Genomic DNA, 25739 nt, shown 5'->3' with positions numbered 1-25739 from the left:
TCCGTGTGTATAAATTGTAATTGTAATTGTAAATAAGTATCCGACGTCAGCGTGTGTGTGCATGTCTTTGCCTGTATGTTTAATCATGCTTCTTGTGTTCTGTTCTGTCTCGGAGGTGTGTGTGTGTGTTCCTATGCACTGTGTGCCGATGAGTGCGTCTGTGTGTATGTGCGTTCACTTGTGTGTGCATATGCTTATGTTGCGGATTTGTAGCTTCATTTATGTCAATATCTCAGTGCGTGCTTGTCTCCTTATGCTTCAGAGAAATCGTGGCGAAGTTTGGTCCGCTCCGAACAGTACAGTCCTCGGCAGGAGCCTGGCGCAGATAACCTGGCGCCCGGGAACGATCGCAAAGAAACTCTTGCCGGCAAGAAGTGGAGAGCTTTAAATGATCTTATTGCTATTCTTCAGCGCCAGGTTATCTGGCTGAGTTGGATAGCTGATGGCACCCCGCATTAATTTTTACATCTTCGCGATGTTTTATAGAGACAGACATCTCTCTTCCTCACACACATGCACCCACCCACCCTCTGAAACAATGAAGAATAGATGTAGATGTGCCAAGAAGATAAAAGCAGGATACTCGAAAGGGAGCAGAATGTAGGAGAGAAACGCGATCCAAAGAGAGCAGAGTATAAAAAAAGGCCAACCTGCGCTTTGGAGAGCAAAGATCTGAGTGAGTGTGAAAGGCAGGTCCGCTCACTCAATGCCAACGCAAATCTAGCAATAGATGCACCCCAGTAGTGATTCAACTGCGGGGATTTTTTGTCTTTCAGTGGAGAGGTAGTCTCAAATTCAGTGGATCAAAAGGGTGAGGAAAAATAAATCAGCTGTAAGAAAAAAACAAAGTTTGTTTTGTTTAAACTAGGGGTTACCTTAGTTTATAGAGGATCAGGGATTGTCCTGCACCCTCACACCTTTGCGGGCATTAGTCATCATGCTGACCCTCGGCTTCCTATTTGTCCTGTGCACTTCTCTGGAGTTGCTGACAGTCAGCTCGCCAGTCCGGGCGACCTCGCATCGGCGCTACAAGAGGGCTCTGGCTGCCCGCGCCGAGTCCAGTCTCAGCCCCGGAGAGCAGCACTGCTGGCCGGCAGAGAAGGGAGGCTGGGGCCGGCGATCTGCCGCCACAGCCCAGCTCGCTCACTACCCGTGGGCTGCGGAGCACGGACACCCGGAAGGCTGGAGCTGGGAGAGGAGCAGCGGATATCCTGCGGGGAGCAGCCTGTACCTGGGCGGAGAGAGCAGCGCATATCCCAGCGAGTGCGGCGGAGCAGCGGCCGCCAGGGGTTTCGGCTACCCCGGCGGAGGCAGCGGCTCGGCGGCGGTAGACAGCACCGGAGGCGGCTTCCCAGCACCTCGGGGGTGGTCGTCGGGACCGGCGGATTGCGACCCCTCCGTTGTCACGGCTGTCTATTTGTCCGGCGACAAGGAACGTCTGAAGCTGCGGCGAGACTCGGTAATGCCCCGGGGACGCTTCACCGCCGAGATGTGGCTGAAGGCCGAGGGAGGGCAGAACAACCCGGCTATCGTGGCAGGTAAGGGCGGGACGCTGAGGAACGCGCCACACCACACCTCGACAGGTACAACACCTTCAGACAGCCCAACGACAGCACCAACGTTAGTTTCACCAAATGCTAACACTGCACGCATTCCCGGGCCATCACCTGAAACAACGCACACTCCCTCAGGAAAATAAGTTGTTCCCACACTACATTCACAGCTGGAACGTCGCACCTTCTATATCCACTAGAAGGACATCCTCTGTAACAACTCTACACCCACACCTGTATCAACTAGACAGTAAAAACAGGAAATTATCGGTTTCAACTCATAACCACAGCAGAAACATTATCTATACCAAATCCACCCCGAGACCGATAAGCCATTTGTACCACTGGATGCTAACAACAGCGACACTATCAATACGCTTCACACCAACAAGGTAGCAACTATTCATTCAAACCAGGGGCATGCTCAGTACTAATATTAAACACACATACACACACCTGTGACACTCCTGCACCACAGACATCAGCACAACTCACATCGTGGACGACAGCGCTGCCAACTTCACCCTCATGCTAGGGACACCACCCGTACCGACTCTATACGCACAGCAGGAAAATCACATGTAACAACTCGCATTGTACCACTGTGACTCCCACATCAGGAACACCACCGATACAACTTTACACTTCCATCAACTGTAACAACTCACACCCATGACAGGAATATCACACGTTTCGACTCTACACCCATGCCCGAACTTCACAACCACAACAGGTTCATCTGTGTGAACTATAAATTCACACCAGGAACATTGACTGCAGCAACTCACATGTGTCTCTGGGCTATCAACTGCACCAACTCTACACCAATACCTGACATCACTCGTGCCAGCTTTAAGCCTACAACAGGGATATTACCTGTAAGGCTTTTATACTGAAGTAAACAATATCACTTGTACTAACTATGGACCCACATGAGGAAGGACTGTGTAACAGCCTTTTACTAACACCATGGACATCACCTGCCTTAACATCACACACATACACACACTCACACCTATGATACTGCCTGTACCAATATTACACTTACACCACATATATCAGCAATATATGCATATAATTTGCACTCATTTGTCTGTGCCAACTCTACAGACAAACCAAGGACATCACCCATAATAACTCACTGTCACACCTGGGTCACCTCTTGTGCCAAATCTGCAACCACAGCAGGAATATCATCTTACAGACACCGTGCCCACCAGCAGAAATATCACCTGTAACAACTTCACGCCCACAACAGGGTCCTCAGCTGTAAGATCTTTACATTCAGCCAAGCATCTTTGCACATACATGAGGGGGTTTTCATGTAACAGCTTTTCACTTACACTACAGACAACATTGTGATAGCATTTTACACACAAACACATACACACCTGGGACACCTTCTGCATGAGTGTTATACCCTAACAATAGACATTACCTGTACCAACATTACTTTAACACCTAGAATGTCACCCGTATCAATACTATACCAAGGATATCAGTTGTACCAATGCAGCACTACCTGCATCAAGGTTACACTCACACCACAGACTTCTTTTGTACTAAAACACTATGAATTCCAAATGTACCAACACTGCATTCACACAACGGTTATACCAACATCACACTCATACCAAGGACTCTACCTTTACCAGGGATATCATTTGTACCAAATCAACACCCACATGAGTGATATCACCTTTAACAACTCACATTGATACCAGGAACCTTATTTGTCCCAACTTCACACTCACATCAGGAACATCACCTGTACCAACTCTAGACTTGTATCAAGGCATTGCTTGCAGCAATTTTATGCACACAGCACAGACTTCAATTATATCATCTACTTCTGCACGGTAGCAATATCTCCTATACCAACATCATGCCCTCAATAGCTGATTATCTCTCCTGTACCACTAGTACCCAGTGGCATCACCTGTACCACTAGTACCCATTGGCATCACCTGTACTAACTACACATCCACAAAACTAATGTGACTTGCACAACCAACACACACGTACCAAGAGCATAACCTGTTCCACCTTTACACTACTCAAGGACATCACCTCTACGTCAAAATGCTCAAACCAGGGGTATTGCCTGTATGAACATTACATAAATACCAGGGATATCTCTTGTATTAACTTTAAGCCCACACCAGGAATATTGGATGTAAGAACTTTACACTCAACCAAGCAATACCATGTGCACCAACTTTGACCCACATAATAGAGATGTCATGCATGGTCCTTGACTCATACTACAGACATCACCTGCACTAACTTAGTCATTCTCATAAGTGATGCTACCTGTACCATTGTAATACTTCCCTCACAGACATCATCTGTACCAATGTTGCACCATACCAGGGATATCACTTTCTCCGTCATCAGTGCTGATCATTCAACCACAACAGTGGCACTGCCTGTACTAACTTTACTCCCACAATACATTTACCATATGTTTACAACAGGGACTTTCTCAGTAGCATCAATACCCTTAACACCAGGGATTTCCCTGTATTACCAATGCATTGACTCAAAAGGTATCTCCCATCTGCTCCAGTGTTGAACTCACATTAGGGATGTTCAACGCCATGCCAATTTTTATCAACAGCAGGGACATCAGCTGTGCCAACTTAATATCAATATGAGTATATAATATATATGCATGGAGCGAAAAGAGTTGGAGGAGACCTTAAATGGATTTTTAAAAAAATTTTGCATTTGTATTTACTTGGAGATGGACACAGTCTATAAAAGTGAGGCAAAGCAGCAGTGAGGTCATGGACTGTATACAGATTACAGAGGAGGAGGTGTTTGCTGCATTGAGGCAAATTAGGGTGAATAAGTCCTTAGGGACTGACAAGGTGTTCACTCGGATCCTGTGGGAGACAAGTGCAGAAATTGCCAGGGCCCTAACCGAGATATTTAAACCCTTAGCGATAGATGAGGTAGCAGAGGATTGGAGGAGAGCTAATGTTTCAATGCTTAAGAAAGGCTGTAAAATAAATTATAGGCCAGTGAGCCTGACATCAATTGTGGGAAAGTTATTGTAAGGTATTCTAAAGGACCAGATACGTATTTGGATAGACAGGGACTGATTAGGGATAGTCAGCATGGCATTGTGCATGGTAGGGCACGTCTAACCAACCTCATAGAGTTTTTTTGAGGAAGTTACCAGAAAAGTTGATGAAGGCAAGGCAGTAGACGTTGTCTACATTTGACAAGGTCCTGCATGGGAGGTTGGTCAGGAAGGTTCTGTCACTTGGCATTCAAGATGAAGTAGTAAATTGGATTAAAAATTGGCATTGTGGGAAAAGTCAGAGTGGTAATGGAGTAGGCCTGTGACTAGTGGAGTGTTTCAGGGATCGGTGCTGAGTCTGTTGTTGTTTGTCATCTCTATCAATGATCTGGATGATAATGTGGTTATTTGGATGAGTAAATTTGCAGATGACACCAAGGTTGGGGGTGTAGTGGACCAGCAAGGAAGACTATCAGACCTTGCAGTGGAATCTGGACCAGCTGGGAAAATGGACTGAAAAATGGCCGATAAAATGTAATGCTGACAAGTATGAGGAATTGCACTTCGGAAGGTCCTACCTACACAGTGAATGGTAGGACACTGAGGAATGTGGTAGAACAAAAGGATCTGGGAATACAGGTCCGCAATTCATTGAAAATGGTGTCACAGGTAGATAAGGTTGCAAAGAAAACATTTTGCCCATTGGTCTTTGAAAATCAAAGTACTGAGTACAGGAGATGGGATGTTATATTGAAGTTGTATAAAAGTTGTATAATACTTATTTGGAGTATTGTGTACAGTGTTGGTCACCTGCCTACAGGAATGATGTAAATAAGGTTGAAAGAGTTCAGAGAAAACTTACAATATTGTTGCCGAGTCTGGAGCACCTGAGTTATAAGGAAAATTTGAATAGGTTAGGACTTTATTCCTTGGAACATTGGAGATTGAGGGGAGATTTGATAGAGGTATACGAAGTTATGATGGGTATAGATAGGGTAAATGCAGGCAGTTTTTCCACTGTGGTTAGGTAAGACTACAACCAGCTGTCATGGTTTAAGGTTGAAAACTGAAAAGTTTAAGTGCAACATGAGGGTTGTGAGTGTGAAATGAGCTTTTAACACAAGTGATGCATGCAAGCTCGATTTTAAAATTTAAGAAAAGTTTAGGTAGGTATGTAGGTGGTAGGGGTATAGAGGGCTATGGTCTGGGTGAAGTTCAATGGGATTAGGTAGTTCAAATGGTTCGGCAGGACTAGATTTGCTGAAGGGCCTGTACTTTTCTATGAGTCCGTGATTCCATCCACACCTACAGCAGGTATTTCATTGCTCCAAATTTACGTTAATTCCAGGGGCATCACCTAAATCAATTTCACAGCTACTGCAGGGGTATCAGCTGGGTTAATTCTACACCAATATTAGAGATATAAAACTATAAATTATAGGAGCAGAATTAGGACATTTGGCCCATCAAGTCTATTCTGCCATTTCATCATGGCTGATCCATTTTCCCTCTCAGCCCCAACCTCCTGCCTTCTTCTCATATCCCTTCATGTCCTGACCATTCAAAAATCTCTCAAACTCTGCCTTAAATATACATAAAAATGTGGCCTCCACAATTGCCTGTGGTAATGAATTCCACAGGTTCACCACTCTCTGGCTAAAGAAATTCCTCTTTACCTCCATTATAAAAAGGATGGCCCTCTTTTCTAAGGTTGTATCCTCTGGTCCTAGACTCTCCCACCATAGGAAACATCCTCTCCACATCCACTCTATTGAGTCCTTTCAACATTTGATAGGTTTCAATTAGGTCTCTCCTCATTCTTCTGAATTCCAGTGAATAAAAGCCCAGAGTCATCAAGCGGTGTTCATATGACAAGCCATTCAATCTCAGAATCATTTTGTGTACTTCCTTTGAATCCTCTCTAGTGTTAGAACACCTTTTCTTAGATAAGTGGCCAAACTGCTCACAATACTGCAAGCGAGGCCTCAAAATTACATCCTTGTTTTTATATTCTAGTCTCATGAAATGAATCCTAACATCACAATTGCTTTCTTCACCTGCAAACCTACTCAACCTGCAAGTTAGCCTTTGGAGAATCCTGCACAAGGACTCCCAAGTCCCTTTGCACCTCAGATTTTTGAGTTTTCTCTCCATTTAGAAAATAGTCTACCCTTTTATTTCTTCCTCCAAAATGCTTGATCATACACTCCCTGGCACTGTATTCCATCCGCCACTTCTTTGCCCATTCTCCTGAGCTGGCTAAGCCTTTCTTTATCCTTTGTACTATGTATGCCTATCATTTATCACGAATGATAAAAGAGATCATTTATACCAAATATACACCCATGGCTGGACAACATTAGTAAACAATACTATCCTTCCCCAGGGATATCTTTTACCATTTATACAGCTACACCAGGGGTAATCAATTACACCAACCCTACACCATCACCAGCAGTATCACCTGTCCCCCAGGACTGAGGATGTTTTGGCTGTACTTGTTCTTGAGAAGGATAATCGTGTGATTGAGAATATCTGGCACTGTTGGGACAAGAAGTGCCTAGTAGAGAATGCAGTGAGTAAAAGGGAAAATCTTGGATGGTATAATGTTTGGGTTTCCAGGTGTTCTTGAATTGACCTGTGGTTCTTAGTGCCAGTCCAAATGAGTCATCTCTATTTTGAGGTTTGTGGACCAGGTATCCCCAGGGTTTTGGGAATATTGTCATTCAAGGAAGCTTTGAGAATGTGCACAATTTCTTTCCTTATTCTGATAGTTGCTTGCCACAACTGAACTCTGAGTTGTATCCTCTTCTGGACGTGTGATCAATGCTCTGAGTTGCTGGGTGTTGGCCTGGGAGAGGATGCTGACACTCACTTGCTTATTCTGTACTAAGTGTACAGCAACACACAACCTGTATGGGCACAGTCACTGACAAACATTTCACTACACCAGGAATATCATTGGCACTAAAATTATACACTGACTAGCTGCTCTACCAAGGCAACAGTAAGTGTAGACAATGTTTACGTGGGGTGGGGGCAGTTTCTCTTGTGTGATGAGCTGCATCCACATCTCCCTGCAGTGTCTCCACAGAGCAGTTGCCACACCAAGCTGCGATACACCTGGATTAGATGCTCTCTATGGAGCAGCAATAAAATTGGAGAGGGTCAAAGCGGACCTGCCAAATTTCTTTAGCCTCCAGAAGAAGTAGAGTTGCTGGTGATCTTTCTTGAACACAGTGTCTACGTGGTTGGACCAGGGCAGGCTATTTGGTCATGTTTACTGTTGGAACTTGAAGCATTCATCCCTCTCAACCTTAGCACAGCTGATGTAAACAGGAGCATGCACAATCCCTACTCCTTCCTGAAGTCAATGATCAGTTCTTTCCTTTTGATGACATTCATGGGAAGTTTGTTGCCATGACACTATGTCACTGGGCTGTTTCTTTTGTGTACTTTTACTCGCAGTTATTTCAGCTATGGTCCGCTACTGTGGCGTCATCTGCAAACTTGTAAAGCACTACCATTACTGTATCAGCACCAGAGATTTCACTGCACTGACAACACATCAATAGCAGGGGAATTGATACCCCTGCTTGATACTTGTCTGTAGGAGTAATCCACCAACAAGGGTGCTCTGACTTTGACACTGGGGACACCTGTAACAGGTGCACATCAGTGCCCAGGATGTCAGCTGTATCAAGTATTCATCGATGTCAGGAATGAACAACAATAAACCAATCCCTGGCATTGGATATGTTGGATTCTAATGACAAGGATGAAGTCAAGAATGAGGCATGAAACTTGTTCCTTAGGATTGTTTTAAGTGTCACAAAGGAAAGAAGAAATGGAAGAAGGAGAAGAAGCAATGAGAGAAAAAAGAAAAGTCCAGATGAAAAAGTAGCCGTGGTCTTCTCATGCCAGACTAGAGATAACAGAAATTCCATTGATAACAATTAACCTATAAAATCACCAGACTCCAGTGGCATGAATCCTGCTACTGAAGCTAAAGTTTCTAGAAAAATACAGAGGCAACTGTACCATAATTACTGGAAAATTCACTGAACAATTATGAGTATATATTGTAGGTGATTATATAAAAATGCAAACAAGCATAGGAATGTTAAACTATAAGAAAATAACAATTCTACACCCCAATCCAACAGTTACCAAATACACACAGCATCAGCCACCAACTACATCATTGTACACTAGGTCTAGGGATATGACATGTGGCAATTGTGAATGGATGATATCTACAAAGAATAAAAAACCATACCCCCAAGCAGATAGCAATACCAATTATATTATCTATGCAAAGCTAGTACATCAAAATCAGGCAGCCATCATCAGCTCCACAGACTGAAGAGGCCAGTTATAACACCCAACATGTGGGACATCAGCAGGATGAGTTGTATTATTATTGGCATATACCAGAGATGAATAGGGAACTAATGTCATTATCAGGTATATCAAAGGTGCATTTATATCACTTTCATTTTCAACGGTTATACAATAATGTCTGTAAATTTTCCATGAAAATGGTGTTGCATAAACTGAGATTCTAATATCGCTGTGACAAAATAAATACCAACATGTTGAAGACACATATTAGATAAACAAATGTGATACTGGCTTCATTTAAATTACATTTGCATCCATCAGTACATGCTGATCTCTGCTAACCCCTGCATATACAGTATCTTCCAGTCCTAGTGAATGTGCACCCTGTTACATTTCCCATTAATTCGACAAAATAATGCCTGTGTCAAAGTTCACCGTTCAAAGTAAACTTTATTATCAAAGTGCATAAATGTCACCATACACTACCCCGAGATTCATTTTCCTGTGGGCATTTGCAGCAATTTCAAAGAAACACAACAGAACCAATGAAAAATTGCACACAAAAATGGACAAACAGCCAATGTGCAAAAGACAACAAATTGTGCAAATACAAAAAAAACAAAATAATAATATATAACTAAGTAATAAATATTGAGAACATGAGTTGTAGAGCATTTGAAAGTGAGTCCATAGGGCTTTAGTTCATTAACAGTAGTATTACAAACTTCATTATCTCTGCTAGTCAATTGTTTAATTACTTCTATCACATTTTTAACAAAGGTAGTTTATCTTCATCCCAAGTAATAATGTATGTCATATCCTTATCGCTGTACCATATGCAAACAAAGGACTACCTATCCACATCCTCTGCTTAAGAACAATATACAGTTTTGTTGATTAGTTTATTAATGAATTAGTAGCAAAGGTTTTGGAGTCAAGTTCAAATCACACTGGGGCAACTGACAGTTTATAATTCAAGTAATTAAGTACATTTTGAATTTAAAAACAAGGCTAGTGTCAGTCATATTAACCATAGAGTTATCAGAGTGGTGAGTGGTGTGCATGTGCGTGTGTGTGTGTGTTGCTTGCCCATCTCTTCTGATTGGTTAGCTCTCAACCAATCAGGTTTCCACTGTCCCGCTTTGAAATCCAGTTGAAATAATCACTGATAAAAGCAAGCAGATGAAACGCTGGGTAGAACACTACTCTGAGCTCTACTCAAGGGAAAATGTTGTTAGCTCAGCCATTGATGCCATCGATTGTCCACCAGTCATGGATGAACCAACCATTGAGGACCTCAGCAAGGCAATTGACAGTCTGGCCCCAGGGAAAGCTCCTGGCAATGATGGGATTCGATCAGACCTGATCAAACACTGTAAGAGCTCACTCCTCCAACCTTTACACGAGGTCCTCTGTCAGTGCTGGAAGGAAGGAGCTGTACCACAAGGTATGTGCGACTCCAAAATCATCACTTTGTACATGAACAAGGGTGATAGTAGACTGCAACTACTACAGGGGTATCTCCCTCCTGAGAATTGTTGGCAAAGTCTTTGCTTGTGTAACTCTGGCATGTCTACAAACTCTGGCAGAACGGGTCTACCCTGAGTCCCAATGTGGTTTTCATGCAGGGAGGTCAACTGTTGACATGATTTTCTCACTCCGTCAACTCCAGGAGAAGTGCAGGGAACAACAGAAACCCCTCTATGTTGCTTCATCGACTTGACCAAGGCATTCGACCTTGTCAGCAGGGATGGGCTCTTTCAGATTCTCCTCAAGATCAGCTGTCCCCCGAAACTCCAAAGTATCATCAAGTCATTCCTTGATGACATGAGGACTACTGTTCAGTGCGATGGCAGCTCTTCAGAACCCTTCGCTATTCGTAGTGGAGTCAAACAAGGATGCGTGTTGGCCCCGACATTATTCAGTATCTTCTTCTCTATGCTATTGAAGCACGTGTTTGGGACGTCATCTACATGCACACCAAGTCTGATGGGCTGCTGTTCAACCCTGTGTGCCTGAGAGCAAGAACAAAGGTGCTGAAGATCTTAATATGTGACATGCTCTTTGCCAATCGTGCTGCTATAACCTCGCATACCAAGCAGCAACTACAAACTCTCATGGACCGCTTCTCGAAGGCATGCAAGGACTTCGGGCTTACCATCAGCCTAAAGAAAACAAATGTCCTTGCCCAGAACCAGTTATTGCCACCGACAATTATGATCTAGAAATGATCCATGAGTTCACATACTCGGGTTGACCATTAACAACACTCTCTCCCTCGATGCTCCCTCAATAGGCGTATCAGCAAAGCAACATCGATCCTTGCTTGACTCTCCTCGCGGGTCTGGGAGAATCCAAAACTTGCTACAAAGACCAAGACTGCTGTGTTACAATGCATGTGTTATCAGCACCCTCCTGTATGGTAGCGAGACGTGGACCATCTACTCCAAATAGGAGAGGAAACTCAATAGTTTTCACTTGCGCAGGCTTCACCACATCTTTGGCATCACCTGGAAAGACAACGTCCCAAACTCTGAGGTCCTCTCCCACACTGGACTTCCCACAATGTTCACACTTTTAAGACAACACAGACTGCGCTGGCTGGGCAACGTCTGCCGTATGAAGGATGATAGACTGCCAAAGGACATCCTCTATGGAGAACTAGCAACAGGCAAGAGGGATGTTGGTAGACCCCAGCTTCGCTTCAAAGACCTCTGCAAGCACGACATGAAAGCCTTAAAAATCAACAGAGTGCTGGGAGGATACGGCAGATGACCACAACAAATGGCGAGGTACTCTCTAGCAACACCTAGAGCAAGGCGAAAGAGTGATCCTGAGTCGGTTTGAGGAGTGGAGAGCTAAATGGAGAGCACAGTGGACAGTGGACAACAGTTTCACAACACCCTACACATGCAGCAACTGCGGCAGAGCCTACCGTTCCAGGATTGGCCACAATAGCCACAGTCGATGCTGCTTGACAAACCAGTGACTACCAGTGGCACAGTACCCATGGTTGGCCATGACTGACGGAGGCCACACATGGAGAGCAAGACCATTGTCTTTGTTAAAATTCTTCTTTTCTAGTTTTATATCCTGATGAAGGTGGCAGAGTTTGTCATTGGAACATCAATTATCATGAACATTGACTAGAAGCCCAAGAAATGTTTATTCATCATGTATGCTGGGAAAGCAGTAATTCCTTTTTCACCCATCTGATTCATTAATAACTTTTAGGAAAGTTATCTGCCACCTTTGCCCAGTTTGCCCTCTGTACGACTCCAGAGCCTCCAGTATGGTTGATCCTTATTCACCTCAGTTCAGAGGAAAGTAGTAATTGACATCAAACTCTGTCATTGGCAGTGGAATCTTGTGAATGAATAAATACATTGGACACAGAACTGCAACTCTCAGCACTATCAGCAAGCATAGAGAATTACAACAGTGATCATCTGTGTTGGCCATTGAAATCCAAAATGTTGCAACCAAATCAAGGCAATGCTTAAACCTAAACCTGTGACATTATCACCTCTTCCATTTAAACACTGGAGATGATTCATCTCCATCATCTATATCATACACCCACAACTGTCCCATCTCTAACATTCATGTCAACTGTACTCCCACACCACCACCCCCTCCCCACAGAGTCTCAGGAGAATTGTCCTGTTTGGACTACATCTCTCTTCATAGTTTACTGTTAACAAACACACTTCCACCATCATATCCATCCAATAGTTTCTCTAATTAACAAAAGTGTATCCTTGCCTGGAAAGCATTTTGAGACTCCCTGAGCATCAGAATGGCAGTGTGGAATCATAAGTCTTTTTCAGTGCATCCTATAAAAATGTATTCTCCCAGATTATATTTGTTATTTCTGTCAACAATGTCCTCACAATTACCAAGGTGTGACTGAAATACTTCCCCCACCCCTGCATCATGCTCATTTTCAGCAAACACTCACTTGAACATGAATGCTTGCCTGATGACAGGTTGTTGAGCTAAATCATTAACTTATTTTCTTTCCATAGATGCTGCCTGGCCTGCTGAGCTTCCCCGGCATTTTCTGTTTTTATTTCAGACTTTCGGCTTTTGTGTTCCAGTTTGTTCCACTTGGAAACAGATTTTTTGTCAACTCTTTCCCACCAGGCCTGTGCCTTTGTGATGTTTATCAGCAGCCTTCTGTATGCTTGCAAGTGTAACTCAGTGCGAGATTTCTTTCCCCTGTCCAGTCACTACTGCAGAGCTAGCAATGCAGCTTAGCATCTATTCAGTAGCTGCAGTGTGACAGCTGGGATATTCAGTATTGGACATCAGACCTATCTCAGGAACTTCAAGTACTTTCAGTGTTCCTGTTAATTCCAATTAGCATAAAGACAAAACTGGAGGAGCACAGAATCACAAACAGGCTTCATGGATATCCTCCACTCCCTTGCTTCCCTTCCTCTCCGATGATCCGTTTTTATTTGCCATTCAACCACACACCAATGCCCATATACTTTGTATAAACTTATTGAAAATGAAAATATAGTTTTGAGTTACATAAAATGTGTCTATTTCATCCAGACGCTTACAGTTTGCAATGCAATTGTTACCTCTGTGGAAAAGTTCGGAAAGGTGTGATGAATTGTAGTAATGTCTCCCTGTTTTGAAATGTCAGGCTCTTATAACATTCATTCTCTGGCAAGTTAGGGATATGGAAAGGAAAAACATCCTGCTTTTTATTATTGTTCATCACTCAGTTATATTAACCAATACTTTTGAGAATGTAATTGTTTTCCATTCAGGTTTTCAAGGGGAAATGGGCATTGACATGGCAGCACAGTGATCCAGCTAGTAGAGATGCTGCCTCAGAGATCCAGGTTCAATCCTGACCTGGGATGCTGCTGTGTGAAGTTTACACATTCTCCCTGTTCTGGTTTCCTCCCACATCACAAAGATGTGTGGGTTGGTCACTGTAAATCGCCCCTAGTGAGTGGTAGAATCTGCAGAAAGTTTATTTACTTATTGAGATACAGCCTGGATTAGGCTCTTCCGGTTCTTTGAGCCCCACTCCCCAGCAACCCCCAATTTAACCCCAGCATAATCACGGGACAATTTACACTGACCAATTAACCTACCAACCGGTACATCTGTGGACTGTGGGAGGAAACCAGCGTGGTCACAGGGAGAACGTGTAAACTCCTTACAGACAGTGGCGGGAATTCTCTGGTACTATAAAGCGTTGTGCTAACCACGCTGATCCACTGTAGTTGATGAGAATGTGGGGAGAAATCAGTAGGAATGAAGCAGGATTGATGCAAATAGAGAGATGATGGTTGGGCTACATAGACAATTTCTGTGCTGGACCCCTCTATGACCATGTTCTGAGTATATCTTGTCCCTTAGAGTCAGTGATGGCTTCAGAGTTGGTGAGGATATTGGGGGACTGAAGGAAATTTCTTAAGGCACGACAAAAATTGAGAGTATTATCATCTGCACAAGTACATGTATACACAGGTGCAAAGAAAACTTATTGTAGCAGCATCACAGGCACATACAATGAATCAGAGATACAATATTCACAAGAAAAGCATAAATTAAAAATAAATTATATTAAATTGTTCAATAGAGAACACAATTAGAATGAAAAAAAAGTCCACTGTATTGCAACATGATCAAAGTGGTTATCATGTTACTATGCTGAGGTGATGATTAAGGGTGTGTGGGGTGAGTCAAGACCCGGACATCTGAAGTGAAGTAGCTGTTCTTGAACTCTGTTCAGCTTCTGTACCTCCTGCCTGATGGCATGGCTGGGAAGGTATGGATATTTCTGATGATGGGGTGGGATTTGCCAGTGATGTATTGGCTGACTCAAGGCATCATTCATGTAGTTTTCTGAATGGAGTAAAAATTGGAACTTTTAAGAAGGATAAATGTTATTATTCACTAATGTTCTGCTTCAAAATTGGGCTCAACCAAGGTTACTTAGAAGTTGTCTGAGTGACAGGGAAGACCTTCATCAAACTGAAAGAACCTAAATGGCCATCATAGATTTCTGTGAATATACATGTTTTTTGGTTATCTCTAACTTGACAATATAATAGACACATACATGTGTAATTTTAACTCTTAACTTTTCAGATGGTTGTACCATAGTTGTTCTCGGACCAGTTTTCACAATCTGATACCTGCACAGTGACTGTGGAGCTCCCTGGGATGGGTTTGGTACAGTGGTACAGTTGGTCGAGCTGCTGCCCGCACCCAGGTTCACTCTCAATCTCTGGTGCTGTTTGGGGCTTGTGCATTTTTCCTGTGACTTTCCTATGAGTGTTCCAGTTTCTTTCCACGTCCGAAAGACCTGTGACTTGATATATTAAATGGTCACCATAAATTGCTCCTGGTGTGTAATGAAAAGTAAAGTGGTGGAGGAACTAAGTGGGTCAGGGCAGCATCAGTAGAGGTAGAGAGGTGTTGACTACTCCTCTGCCTCCATAGATGCTGCCTGACCCACTGACAGTTTACTTTTCAGAATCAGAATCAGAATCAGACTTTAATCGCCAAGTACCTGTGCACATACAAGGAATTTACTTCCGGCAGATGTTGTCTCTCTGCTCATAACAATAATAATGATAAATATAAATGAAAATATAGATTATACATACAAGTAGTGCAATCCAAGTAATAGTTAGCCGACAGTTAACTGGCAGTTAACTGTTCAGCAAAGTGACTGCAGTAGGGAAAAAACTTCTCCAGTGCCTATTAGTCTTAGTCTGGAGGGATCTGAAGCGCCTACCAGACGGAAGCAGTTCAAACTGTCCGTGCGCAGGATGGAAGGAGTCCTCTATGATGTTCCCCGCCCTCTTCTTCAACCTGGAAGAGTAAAGGTCTGCAATAGAGGGCAGGGAGGCTCCAATGATGCGCTCGGCAGTCCAGACTCCAGCATCTGCGGCCTCTCTTGGCCTCCAGTGTGTAGATGAATGGTACAATCTTGAAGGCCACCAAGGGGAATGTAGGGAGAATAAAATAGGATTAATGTTAATGTCTGCAAAAAAATTATTCCCATAATGGTAAATGGTAATGTTTATGTACTTCGATATTAAATTTACTTTAAACTTTTAACTTCAATATAAAAGAGCATCTGTTGCTCATTGTGGACACAATGAGCTGCTTCCATTTCATTTGACTCTATAACACAGATTCAATTCAATCCGACATTTTTGAAAATCAGCATACTGTCCTCCCTGGTATACATTACAATGACCTTGAAGACCAAGTCACAATAAGGCTAAATAACAAATGCTTGTCACGATATGGGCTGACAATGTCGAAACCCAAGAGCTGAGGAAAGACAACGTATAGACAGTGATCAGAGTTTATTCATAAGAATTCGAAAGGAACACTGGTGGCTTGGCTGAGTGACACTGTGAGACCTTCTTAAAACTAGGAGCCGCAATTAGCACCAATCCGGCATCCACTTAAATAATACAAGTAGCAGAAAAGCTCTGAGCCTAGTTTAAACAGAGAACAGCAGGAGACCACATTACAAAGAGTGAGTTGCTCGAGAAAACACACCAGCAACTCTAAATGATGTACATTAAAAAACAATTAACCATTTTAGGTGCTCTAAAACCCTCGGAGACCAATGCTCTATGGCTCCCCACACAAGCCTGAAGAGCTCATTACAGTTCCTCCTTGAATCTCGTCCAAAAGGACTTTTCATTCAGCACCCAGAATAAGAAATGATCCTGTTACTACTGAACACAGCTGTGATACTGTTGGCAATGTCCAAAGGACACCATTGATAGAGGTTTTTAAACTTTTTCCCCATTTTTTTGGATAAAATAATAATTTCTGTTTATATAGTACCTTTAACATAGGATAACATTACAGCATATTATTCAGAAAGAATGTCACAAAATTTGATGCCATGCTGTGTAACCTTAAAACAGGGTGACCAAAAGCTCAATCCAGTTGCAGGTTTTTGAGAGTGAAAGGCCGAGAGGTTTAAGGAAGGATTTGCAGAACTTGGATTCAATGCTCAACATTCAGCTGTTAATGATAAAGTGTTTAAAAACTGGGAATGGACACAAAGGTAGAGATCTTGAACTGAAGTAGTAACTCAGACTAAGAAGCTAAATGGAAACGTTAAGGTATCGTGAATGTTGATATATGCTTGTTACCTGATATAAGGGTGTCGTGGGAAGAGGGTGATCAGTAGTAGGTGGAATGTGTAGGGATAATGATATCCAGAGAATGTGTAGGCAATCTTTTGAAACATAGAAACAGAAAACCCACAGCACAATACAAGCCCTTTGGTCTACAATCCTGTGCCAAACATGTACTCACTTCAGAAATTACCTAGGGTTAACCATAGTCCTCTATTTTTCTAACCTCCATGTACCTATCCAGGAGTCTCTTAACAGACCCTATCGTATCTGCTTCCACCACCATCACTGGCAGCTCATTCCACACACTCACCACTCTCTGTGTAAAAAAACTTACTCCTGACATCTCCTCTGTACCTACTTCCAAGCACCTTAAAACTATGCCCACTTGTGCTAGCCATTTCAGCCCTGGGAAAAAAGTCTCTGACTATCGCCATGATCAATGCCTCTCATTATCCTGTACACGTCCATCAAGTCACGTCTCATCCTCCGTCGCTCCAAGGAGTAAAGACCTATTCTCATAAGGCATGCTCCCCAATCCAGGCAACATCCTTGTAAATCTCCTCTGCACCCTTTCTATGGTTTCCACATCCTTCCTGTAGTGAGGCGACCGGAACTGAGTACAGTACTCTAAGTGAGTACTTTATCCAGGTCCTGAAGGAACAAGTAATCTCACTTGAATCACATAGAATCACATAATGGTTAGAGCATGGAAGGAGCCCACTGAAGCACGCTGGCTCAATGTTAGAGCAATCCAGCTAAAACGATTGGGAATATGGCAGACTATACAATGGTAACCAATATAACCAAGAGAGTGTTCCTTATGGAACAGATTCTTTGGGTGACATTCCTCATGATATCAGTTACACCTGCAAACACCACCATCCCTAATGTCCATAAATCATTTATAAGCATATATCAGTATTAATCATATCTTCCATTTGTTTTCTCGTTTTGAGATGTAACTTCTGTCTGAATTCTCTCGTCTCATGTTCCACCTCTAATTCTTAAACCTTTATCATTTGCAGTTGAACTTTCTGCATTGATTTCTACTTGCACAAAGATCTAGTTTTTGGTCACGTTGCTTTAAGATTACACAATTTGCTGTCAAACTTTGTGATCTGCTTCCTGAGAGGTGTGTTATGAAGATCTACTATATCAAAGGTGTTATATAAATTGAAGTTGTAGTGTTGTACAGAATACGGCGAGAAGGGAAAAAGCTTAAAACTATGCATTAGTGTTTTTGGGGTGCATATATTATCAATAGTGTCTCGGGAGTGACATTATCAAGGGGGTTTCATCTCTCATCCTAGTGCTGAAGGAACAGTCCTGTCAAACATTTTTCAAGAAAGCTTTTGTCATTTAGTTTTGTTTGTTTACTTGGAAGGGGCGTGAAGGAGATTTGTTCTTTATCTGCACATTGCATGTTTGACGGTCTTTTTTTAATGGGTCCTCTTGATTTACTTTGTTTTGAGGCTGCCTGTAAGGAGATGAATTTCAAAGTTGTACACAGTAAACATATTTTGATAAGAAATGTACTTTGAACTTTTTGAACTTTGAGAGTGTGCTGTTGTTCAAAAACTTTGGTTGGTATGTCAGAAGTTCTTATTAGGCTTCTTGGTCCAACCTATAATGTTGAAAGGAGGTAATAATTAGAAAAAATGGAAGAGGTGGTTGGTGAGAAAAAGGGCAAAATAATTTACATGGAAGTAAGAAAGAAAGGTAAACAATAAATAGTTAAGACCACTTTGGAAAACAATATATTAAGCAAATATTTAGACTTTGAAATTATTTTTTGGTCTGTTATTAATCCCTTCAGACCTGAGGGTACATTCATGAATTGATGAGTTATTTTGACCAAGTCTATATTAGGACTCCTGCACTGGAAATGCCAGTTAGCTACAGAATAATTGAGAAGGGAAGTGGCTTCTAAAAATGTTGTGAAGTAGCTCTGTGACACTCACTGTAGAGGCACGGAAATTGGCTGCTTATCAATCTGCCCTGTGATTGTGAAGTTACTCGTGAGAGCCATGCCTACGATGACTGGAATCCACGTTCCAAGGAGGTTTTTAACAGGGGAGGCCCCAACTCGGAAAGTAGCAAGACACTTGGTAAAGTCTGAGGAGAGGGGTAAGATTGCAAGATTAAGACAAAGTGAAACAAGGAGTAAGGGTAACAGAAAATAAAAGATAGAAACGAGAGAAATCCAGCAGTTTTTATAGCTGTGTATTATTGAAATGTGAAATCACAATGGATGCTCCTACCAATGTTTATTGTTAAATTTACAGAATACCATGATGACTATTGTTACGTGGGTACATGCAGAAATCAACCTGTGCACTGTAAAGATCCACAAACTAAAATGTCCAGTTGATCTGTAGTAATCCTATTAGTAGAAGAATACATATTGGCTTTGTTTCTGGGTGAATGTCATTGCTTTGAGGAGTCCCACTGCTTCTCATGTGTCTACCTAAGCCTTGGCTAATTGCCTTGCACCTGTGTTAGTGCAGCACTCCCTGGCTTTTGCACTGAATTGACAGCATTGAATAAACGCTCAGGTCTCAAAGGGGATTGAAAGCCAGTTACTCCAATCTACAGCTGCATCTCCGTGTCAAAAAATCTGAGAGTGAAATTGTCTTTTTAAAGGAAAGGATCATCCCATCAGTCAAATTCTCTAGAAATCTGAGTGTTTCTAGGGTTAAAAAGGCTGTCTGTTGATGTATGCAATTTATTATTCATTATTACTCATTTCCACATGAAATAGACATCAAATGGAGATCTGTCGGAATCTCAGTGGGAAACTAAATCTGGTGCAGTCTAGTTTTAAATGTCAAGAAAACAAAAATTGATGAATAATATAAAATAGTCTTAATGTATTTTTAGGTGTCTCTGCACCTAGTTGACATTTTTTGAAATATCAGGTGGACATTTCAGATGATAAATGTTGAAGTATAATCTTGCCCTTCACTGCATTAGAGTAATAGAATGGTAGAGAAATAGGGCAGTGCATCATCTTCAGCCCAGCTCTCTACTAGAACTCTTTAACTACACCCCTCCCCTTAACTTGACATTTTTTCTCCACTGTATATTCATCTAAGTTCTTATCGAAGGCCACAATGGAGCCTGTTTCCATTACATCTGAAGGCAGCTTGTTCCAGATTTGAAGCACATCTTGCATGTTTTCCCTAATGCCACTCTTAATTCACACCCCTCGTAGAGAGAGGGGGAAGTTATTTAGCAACCCCCCTGACTGTTACATTTCTTTATTATAGAACATAGAATAGTACAGCACATTACAGGCCCTTTGGCCCACAATGTTGTGCCGACCCTTAAACCCTGCCTCCCATATAACCCCCCCCACCTTAAATTCCTCCATATACCTGTCTAGTAGTCTCTTAAACTTCACTAGTCACCACCATTGACTCAGGCAGTGCATTCCACGTACCAACCACTCTCTGAGTGAAAAACCTTCCTCTAATATCCCCTTTGAACTTCCCTCCCCTTACCTTAAAGCCATGTCCTCTTGTACTGAGCAGTGGTGCCCTGGGGAAGAGGCGCTGGCTGTCCAGTCTGTCTATTCCTCTTAATATCTTGTACACCTCTATCATGTCTCCTCTCATCATCCTTCTCTCCAAAGAGAGAAGCCCTAGCTCCCTTAATCTCTGATCATAATCCATACTCTCTAACCAGGCAGTATCTTGGTAAATCTCCTCTGTACCCTTTCCAATGCTTCCACATCCTTCCTATAGTGAGGCAACCAGAACTGGACACAGTACTCCAAGTACGGCCTAACTAGAGTTTTATAGAGCTGCATCAGTATGCTGCGACTCTTAAACTCTATCCCTCGACTTATGAAAACTAATACCCCATAAGCTTTCTTAACTACCCTATTTACCTGTGAGGCAACTTTCAGGGATCTGTGGACATGTACCCCCAGATCCCTCTGCTCCTTCACACTACCAAGTATCCTGCCATTTACTTTGTACTCTGCCTTGGAGTTTGTCCTTCCACAGTGTACCACCTCACACTTCTCCGGGTTGAACTCCATCTGCCACTTCTCAGCCCACTTCTGCATCCTATCAATGTCTCTCTGCAATCTTCAACAATCCTCAACACTATCTACAACACCATCAACCATTGTGTTGTCTGCAAACTTGCCAACCCACCCTACTACCACCACATCCAGGTTGTTAATAAAAATCACGAAAAGTAGAGGTCCCAGAACAGATCCTTGTGGGACACCACTAGTCACAACCCTCCAATTTGAATCTACTCCCTCCACCATGACCCTCTGCCTTCTGCAGGCAAGCCAATTCTGAATCTACCTGGCCAAACTTCCCTGGATCCCATGTCTTCTGACTTTCTGAATAAGCCTACTGTGTAGAACCTTGTCAAATGCTTTACTAAAATCCATGTAGATTACATCTACTGCACTACCCTCATCTATATGCCTGGTCACCTCCTCAAAGAACTCTATCAGGCTTGTTAGACATGATCTGCCCTTCACAAAGCCATGCTGACTGTCCCTGATCAGACCATGATTCTCTAAATGCCCATAGATCCTATCTCTAAGAATCTTTTCCAGCAGCTTTCCCACCACAGATGTAAGGCTCACTGGTTTATAATTACCTGGACTATCCCTACTGCCTTTTTTGAACAAGGGGACAACATTCGCTTCCCTCCAATCCTCTGGTACCATTCCTGTGGACAATGAGGACATAAAGATCCTAGCCAGAGGGTCAGCATTCTCTTCCCTCATCTCGCGGAGCAGCCTGGGGAATATTCCATCAGGCCCTGGGGACTTATCTGTCCTAATGTATTTTAACAACTCCAACACCTCCTCTCCCTTAATGTCAACATGCTCCAGAACATCAACCTCACTCATATTGTCCTCACCGTCATCAAGTTCCCTCTCATTGGTGAATACCGAAGAGAAGTATTCATTGAGGACCTTGCTCACTTTCATAGCCTCCAGGCACATCTTCCCACCTGTATCTCTAATCAGTCCTACCTTCACTCCTGTCATCCTTTTGTTCTTCACATAATTGAAGATATGGCCCAGTTGCTGGTATTCATGGGTCTCATCTGAACCATTGTGGGGCATAGTATCATTGTGGGTTGTATTACCTTCTGCACAAACTGTTCCTGGATGCACAGGTCTAACACTGAAGGGATGCTGCCAACCTTACATGGATTAGAAGTTAATCTAGGACCTTGATTAGATGTTAATCTAAGAAGTGCATAAAATGATGAGATGCATTGATTATGTGGATAGTCAGAGGCTTTTTCCCAGGGCTGAAATGGCTAACACGAGAGGGCACAGTTTTAAGGTGCTTGGAAGTAGGTACAGAGGAGATGTCAGGGGTAAATTTTTTATGCAGAGAGTAGTGAGTGTGTCGATTGGGCTGCTGGAGACAGTGGTGGAGGCAGATATGATAGGGTCTTTTAAGAGACTCTTGGAGGGGTACATGGAGCTTAGAAAAACAGAGGGCTATGGGTAACCCTAGGTAATTTCTAAAGTAAGTACATGTTCAGCACAGCATTGTGGGCCGAAGGGGGCCTGTATTGTGCTGTAGGTTTTCTGTGTTTGGCTATAAGTGGATGTAGAGTCCCCACCAGTATTTCAAAGTATAGAGCTGTAATCTATAGTGTCCAGTATTTATCCATTAATCAAGTTGAATGATCACTTTGTTTATTTTGTGTATAGATCATATGATGCACTTCCTCCAGTACAACTACTTTGAATATTTGCCAGGGATAAGGTCCTTGTTTTGCTTTGAGCTAAGAGGAGGTCCTTTGGTTTAACAGCACCTTCTGGCAGTGGAGCATCTCCTGGCATGTCAGCCTGGACTGCATGGTCAAGTCTCTGGGATGGATCTGCACTCCTGACCTCTGATTCGGAGGTGAAGGTGCTGCTAGCATTTGGTTTTGGAATGGGTAGGAGGACCATGATAGTGAACTAAATATGGCAGTGTTAAAGACAGCTAGAATTGCCTTCATACCATTTGTATCTGTTAAGGAAAGGTTTTACTTTTGGATAAGTGCCTTCCAAGTTTGTTCCACATGGCCCTATGTTTGACTGGGCATTGGAACCATACCTTGCACACTTGGCCAGTTTTCCTTCTGCTGCCAGACAATGAACTTTGGCGCCATGGGAGGGGATTCACAGCCCAGGCTGATCTCGGCTCAACCGGGATGCATGGGGAGGAGTCATTACATCAGGATCAGGTAGGGCTTGAATATTTCTTCCCCATAATCTTTCAGCTACATCTTTCCAGCCAAGACCTGCCTGCAACGCAGTCAGGAGTACAGCCTTTAGTTTATAGTGTGATACACTCTCCCACCCTCACTTATTTCCATCATTGAACAGGTGGGGATTCGGCCGCCTGATCTTTCCCCATCAGACAGCACGCAGACAAATCTGGGGTTAAGTGACAATCACAAGATGAAGGGACAGTCGTTTATAACTGTGTAGGAACAACTTCTTGCAGACGGTGGTGAATCTCTGGAATTACCCCAGAGGTTAGGGGAGGTTTATTTGGGATAATCAAAGAGCAGGTAGGTAAACATTTGAAAAATCAGTGAAGTGAGGGCTGTGGTTCCCCACAGTTAACCTCTGGGCAGATCAGCCACGTTCTTAAGGAATGGAGGGGTGGGGTTATTATGTTCTTATATCCTATATTCAAGTATATTTAGTTAATTTAGTTTCAAAACCAGAAAGATCGGTTGAATTAGAGTTCCTTTAACGGTTAGAATCTAGCAGTAACTGGGGTTGGTTGCACTAAATTCTAATGATACTCTGCTTAATAGTCCCCACGAAATAACGACTGTATGGAAGGAATCACTCACCCTACTGTTGGGCTGTAGTGAAAGGTGGGCAGAAGCTCTCGCCCCAAAATGCCGTTCGTTGGACTGCGGAAAGTCGTTTAACGAAGATCATTGCAGAACTCAAGTCAGAGTAATGGACGGATCAGGTGTAACAGTTAGAAGGGCTAAATGGTCTGATCTGTCCCACCACCCAAGGCTATGGGCTGCTTGCGAATTGATCTTGCATGTTTTGAAAAAGTGAGCGCTGTGGTTTGTGATACTCGCCGCACCGCGCTCGGTAGCGAGCCGGCACTCCGATGCTCACACGGGCCACTAGATGGAGCAGTGAGCCGAAAGACAGGGAGCTTCAGCCTTCTGATTGGGTGGCAGCCTGACCGGAGGATCGGCCAATCAATCCGTTCAGCTCACCTGTCCGCGCATTCCTATTCGCTAGCTGCAGAAGCGCGGGAAAAGAAATCTGGCAAGAGGCTCTGGCGACCTGGTCAGTGGTGAGTGACTCGCTGGAGAAGAGAGGAATGATATAGGCAAATGCCAGAAATGGAATGTACACCAATATCGGCAGGGCTCCATGTAACCATATGTCTTAGTGGATTCTGTTGTGCTCAGAATTATAGCTGTCAGCGGTAGGTATAATGCCCAACATCAATGTATACCATTGAGTTTCTGTTAATCTAGCATCCTAATGTAGACTTTTACTTAATTTAGCTCCATAATGTAAGTAATATGCATATCATCTGCCATAGTACCATTATACTATAGCCGTCAATGAGATGTAGATGTATATAGATAATCAGACCCAGCAACATCAGAGCCAGCACTGGCCCTGTAGCACATCGCTAGTCACAGGTCTCCAGTCAGAGAGGCAACCATCTACTACCATTCTCTGGCTTCTCCCACTAAGCCAATATTGAATCCAATTGACTACTTCATCCTGAATACCAAGTTTGAACCCTCTGAACCAGCCTCCCATTCAGGACTTTGGCAAAGTCCTTGCTAAAGTCCATGTAGACAATGCCCACTTCCTTTACTTCATCAGCCTCCTCAAAAAACTCAGTGAGATTTGTTAGACATGACCTACCTCAGATCCACATTGACTATCCCTAATTAGGACTTGTCTATTCAAATACTGTATGTCCTGTCCTTTAGAATATCTTCCAGTAATTTACCTATGACTCACATCAGGCTCTCCAGCCTATAATTTCCCAGCTTAATTTTAGGGTCTTTCTTAAACAACTAAACAACATTACCTATCCTCAAATTCTCTGGCACCTCACCTATAGCTAAGTACATTTCAAATATCTCTGTTAATGTCCCTGTAATTTTTGCAGTAGCCTCCCACAAGATTCAAGAGGTCTCCATCAGGCCCTGGGGATTTATCCACCCTAATTTTCCTCAAGATACCCCCTCTTCCCTAATCTGGATATGGTCCATGGCCTCACTACTCTTGTCTTAGTTCTATAGTCCCCGTGTCTGTCTCCTCAGTAAATGCAAAAACAAAAAATCATTTAAGATCTTCCCCATCTCTTTTGGCTCCATACACAGATAACTACAGTGATCTTCAGAAGGACCAATTTTGTCCCTTGCCATCATTTTTCTCTTTGATAGATGGCTTTGGCATTTCTTTCACCTTCTGAACCAGAACAACCTCATGCCATGTTTTAGCACTCCTGATTTATCTATTGTGTTCTTTTGCATTTCCCTTACTCCTCAAGTGCCTCATTTAATCCTAAATGTCTATACCTGATATGGGTCTTCTTTTTCATTACCAGGGCCTCAATTTCCCTCAACAAGTGAGTTTTCCTAAACCTCTTAGTCTTGCCTTTTATTGTAACAGAAACATAC

The 25739-nt window shown here is 42.9% G+C and overlaps 1 protein-coding gene across 1 annotated transcript in view; it reads left to right on the top strand.

Annotated features, from left to right (window-relative positions):
• The first annotated feature begins 574 nt into the window (after window positions 1–574).
• Window positions 575–25739, top strand: part of LOC132402172 (pappalysin-2-like) — a 371016-nt gene continuing 345851 nt past the window's right edge. The window contains exon 1 of the mRNA XM_059984850.1: window positions 575–1538. Coding sequence (XP_059840833.1) covers window positions 938–1538 — 601 coding nt within the window. The 5' untranslated portion in view covers window positions 575–937. The remainder of the gene's footprint in view (window positions 1539–25739) is intronic.

The sequence above is a fragment of the Hypanus sabinus genome, chromosome 11 (assembly GCF_030144855.1).
Source record: "Hypanus sabinus isolate sHypSab1 chromosome 11, sHypSab1.hap1, whole genome shotgun sequence".
NCBI classification, from domain to species: Eukaryota; Metazoa; Chordata; class Chondrichthyes; order Myliobatiformes; family Dasyatidae; genus Hypanus; species Hypanus sabinus.
Note: the sequence above shows the minus strand (reverse complement) of the source record. Positions and strands in the feature narration are given on the sequence as shown.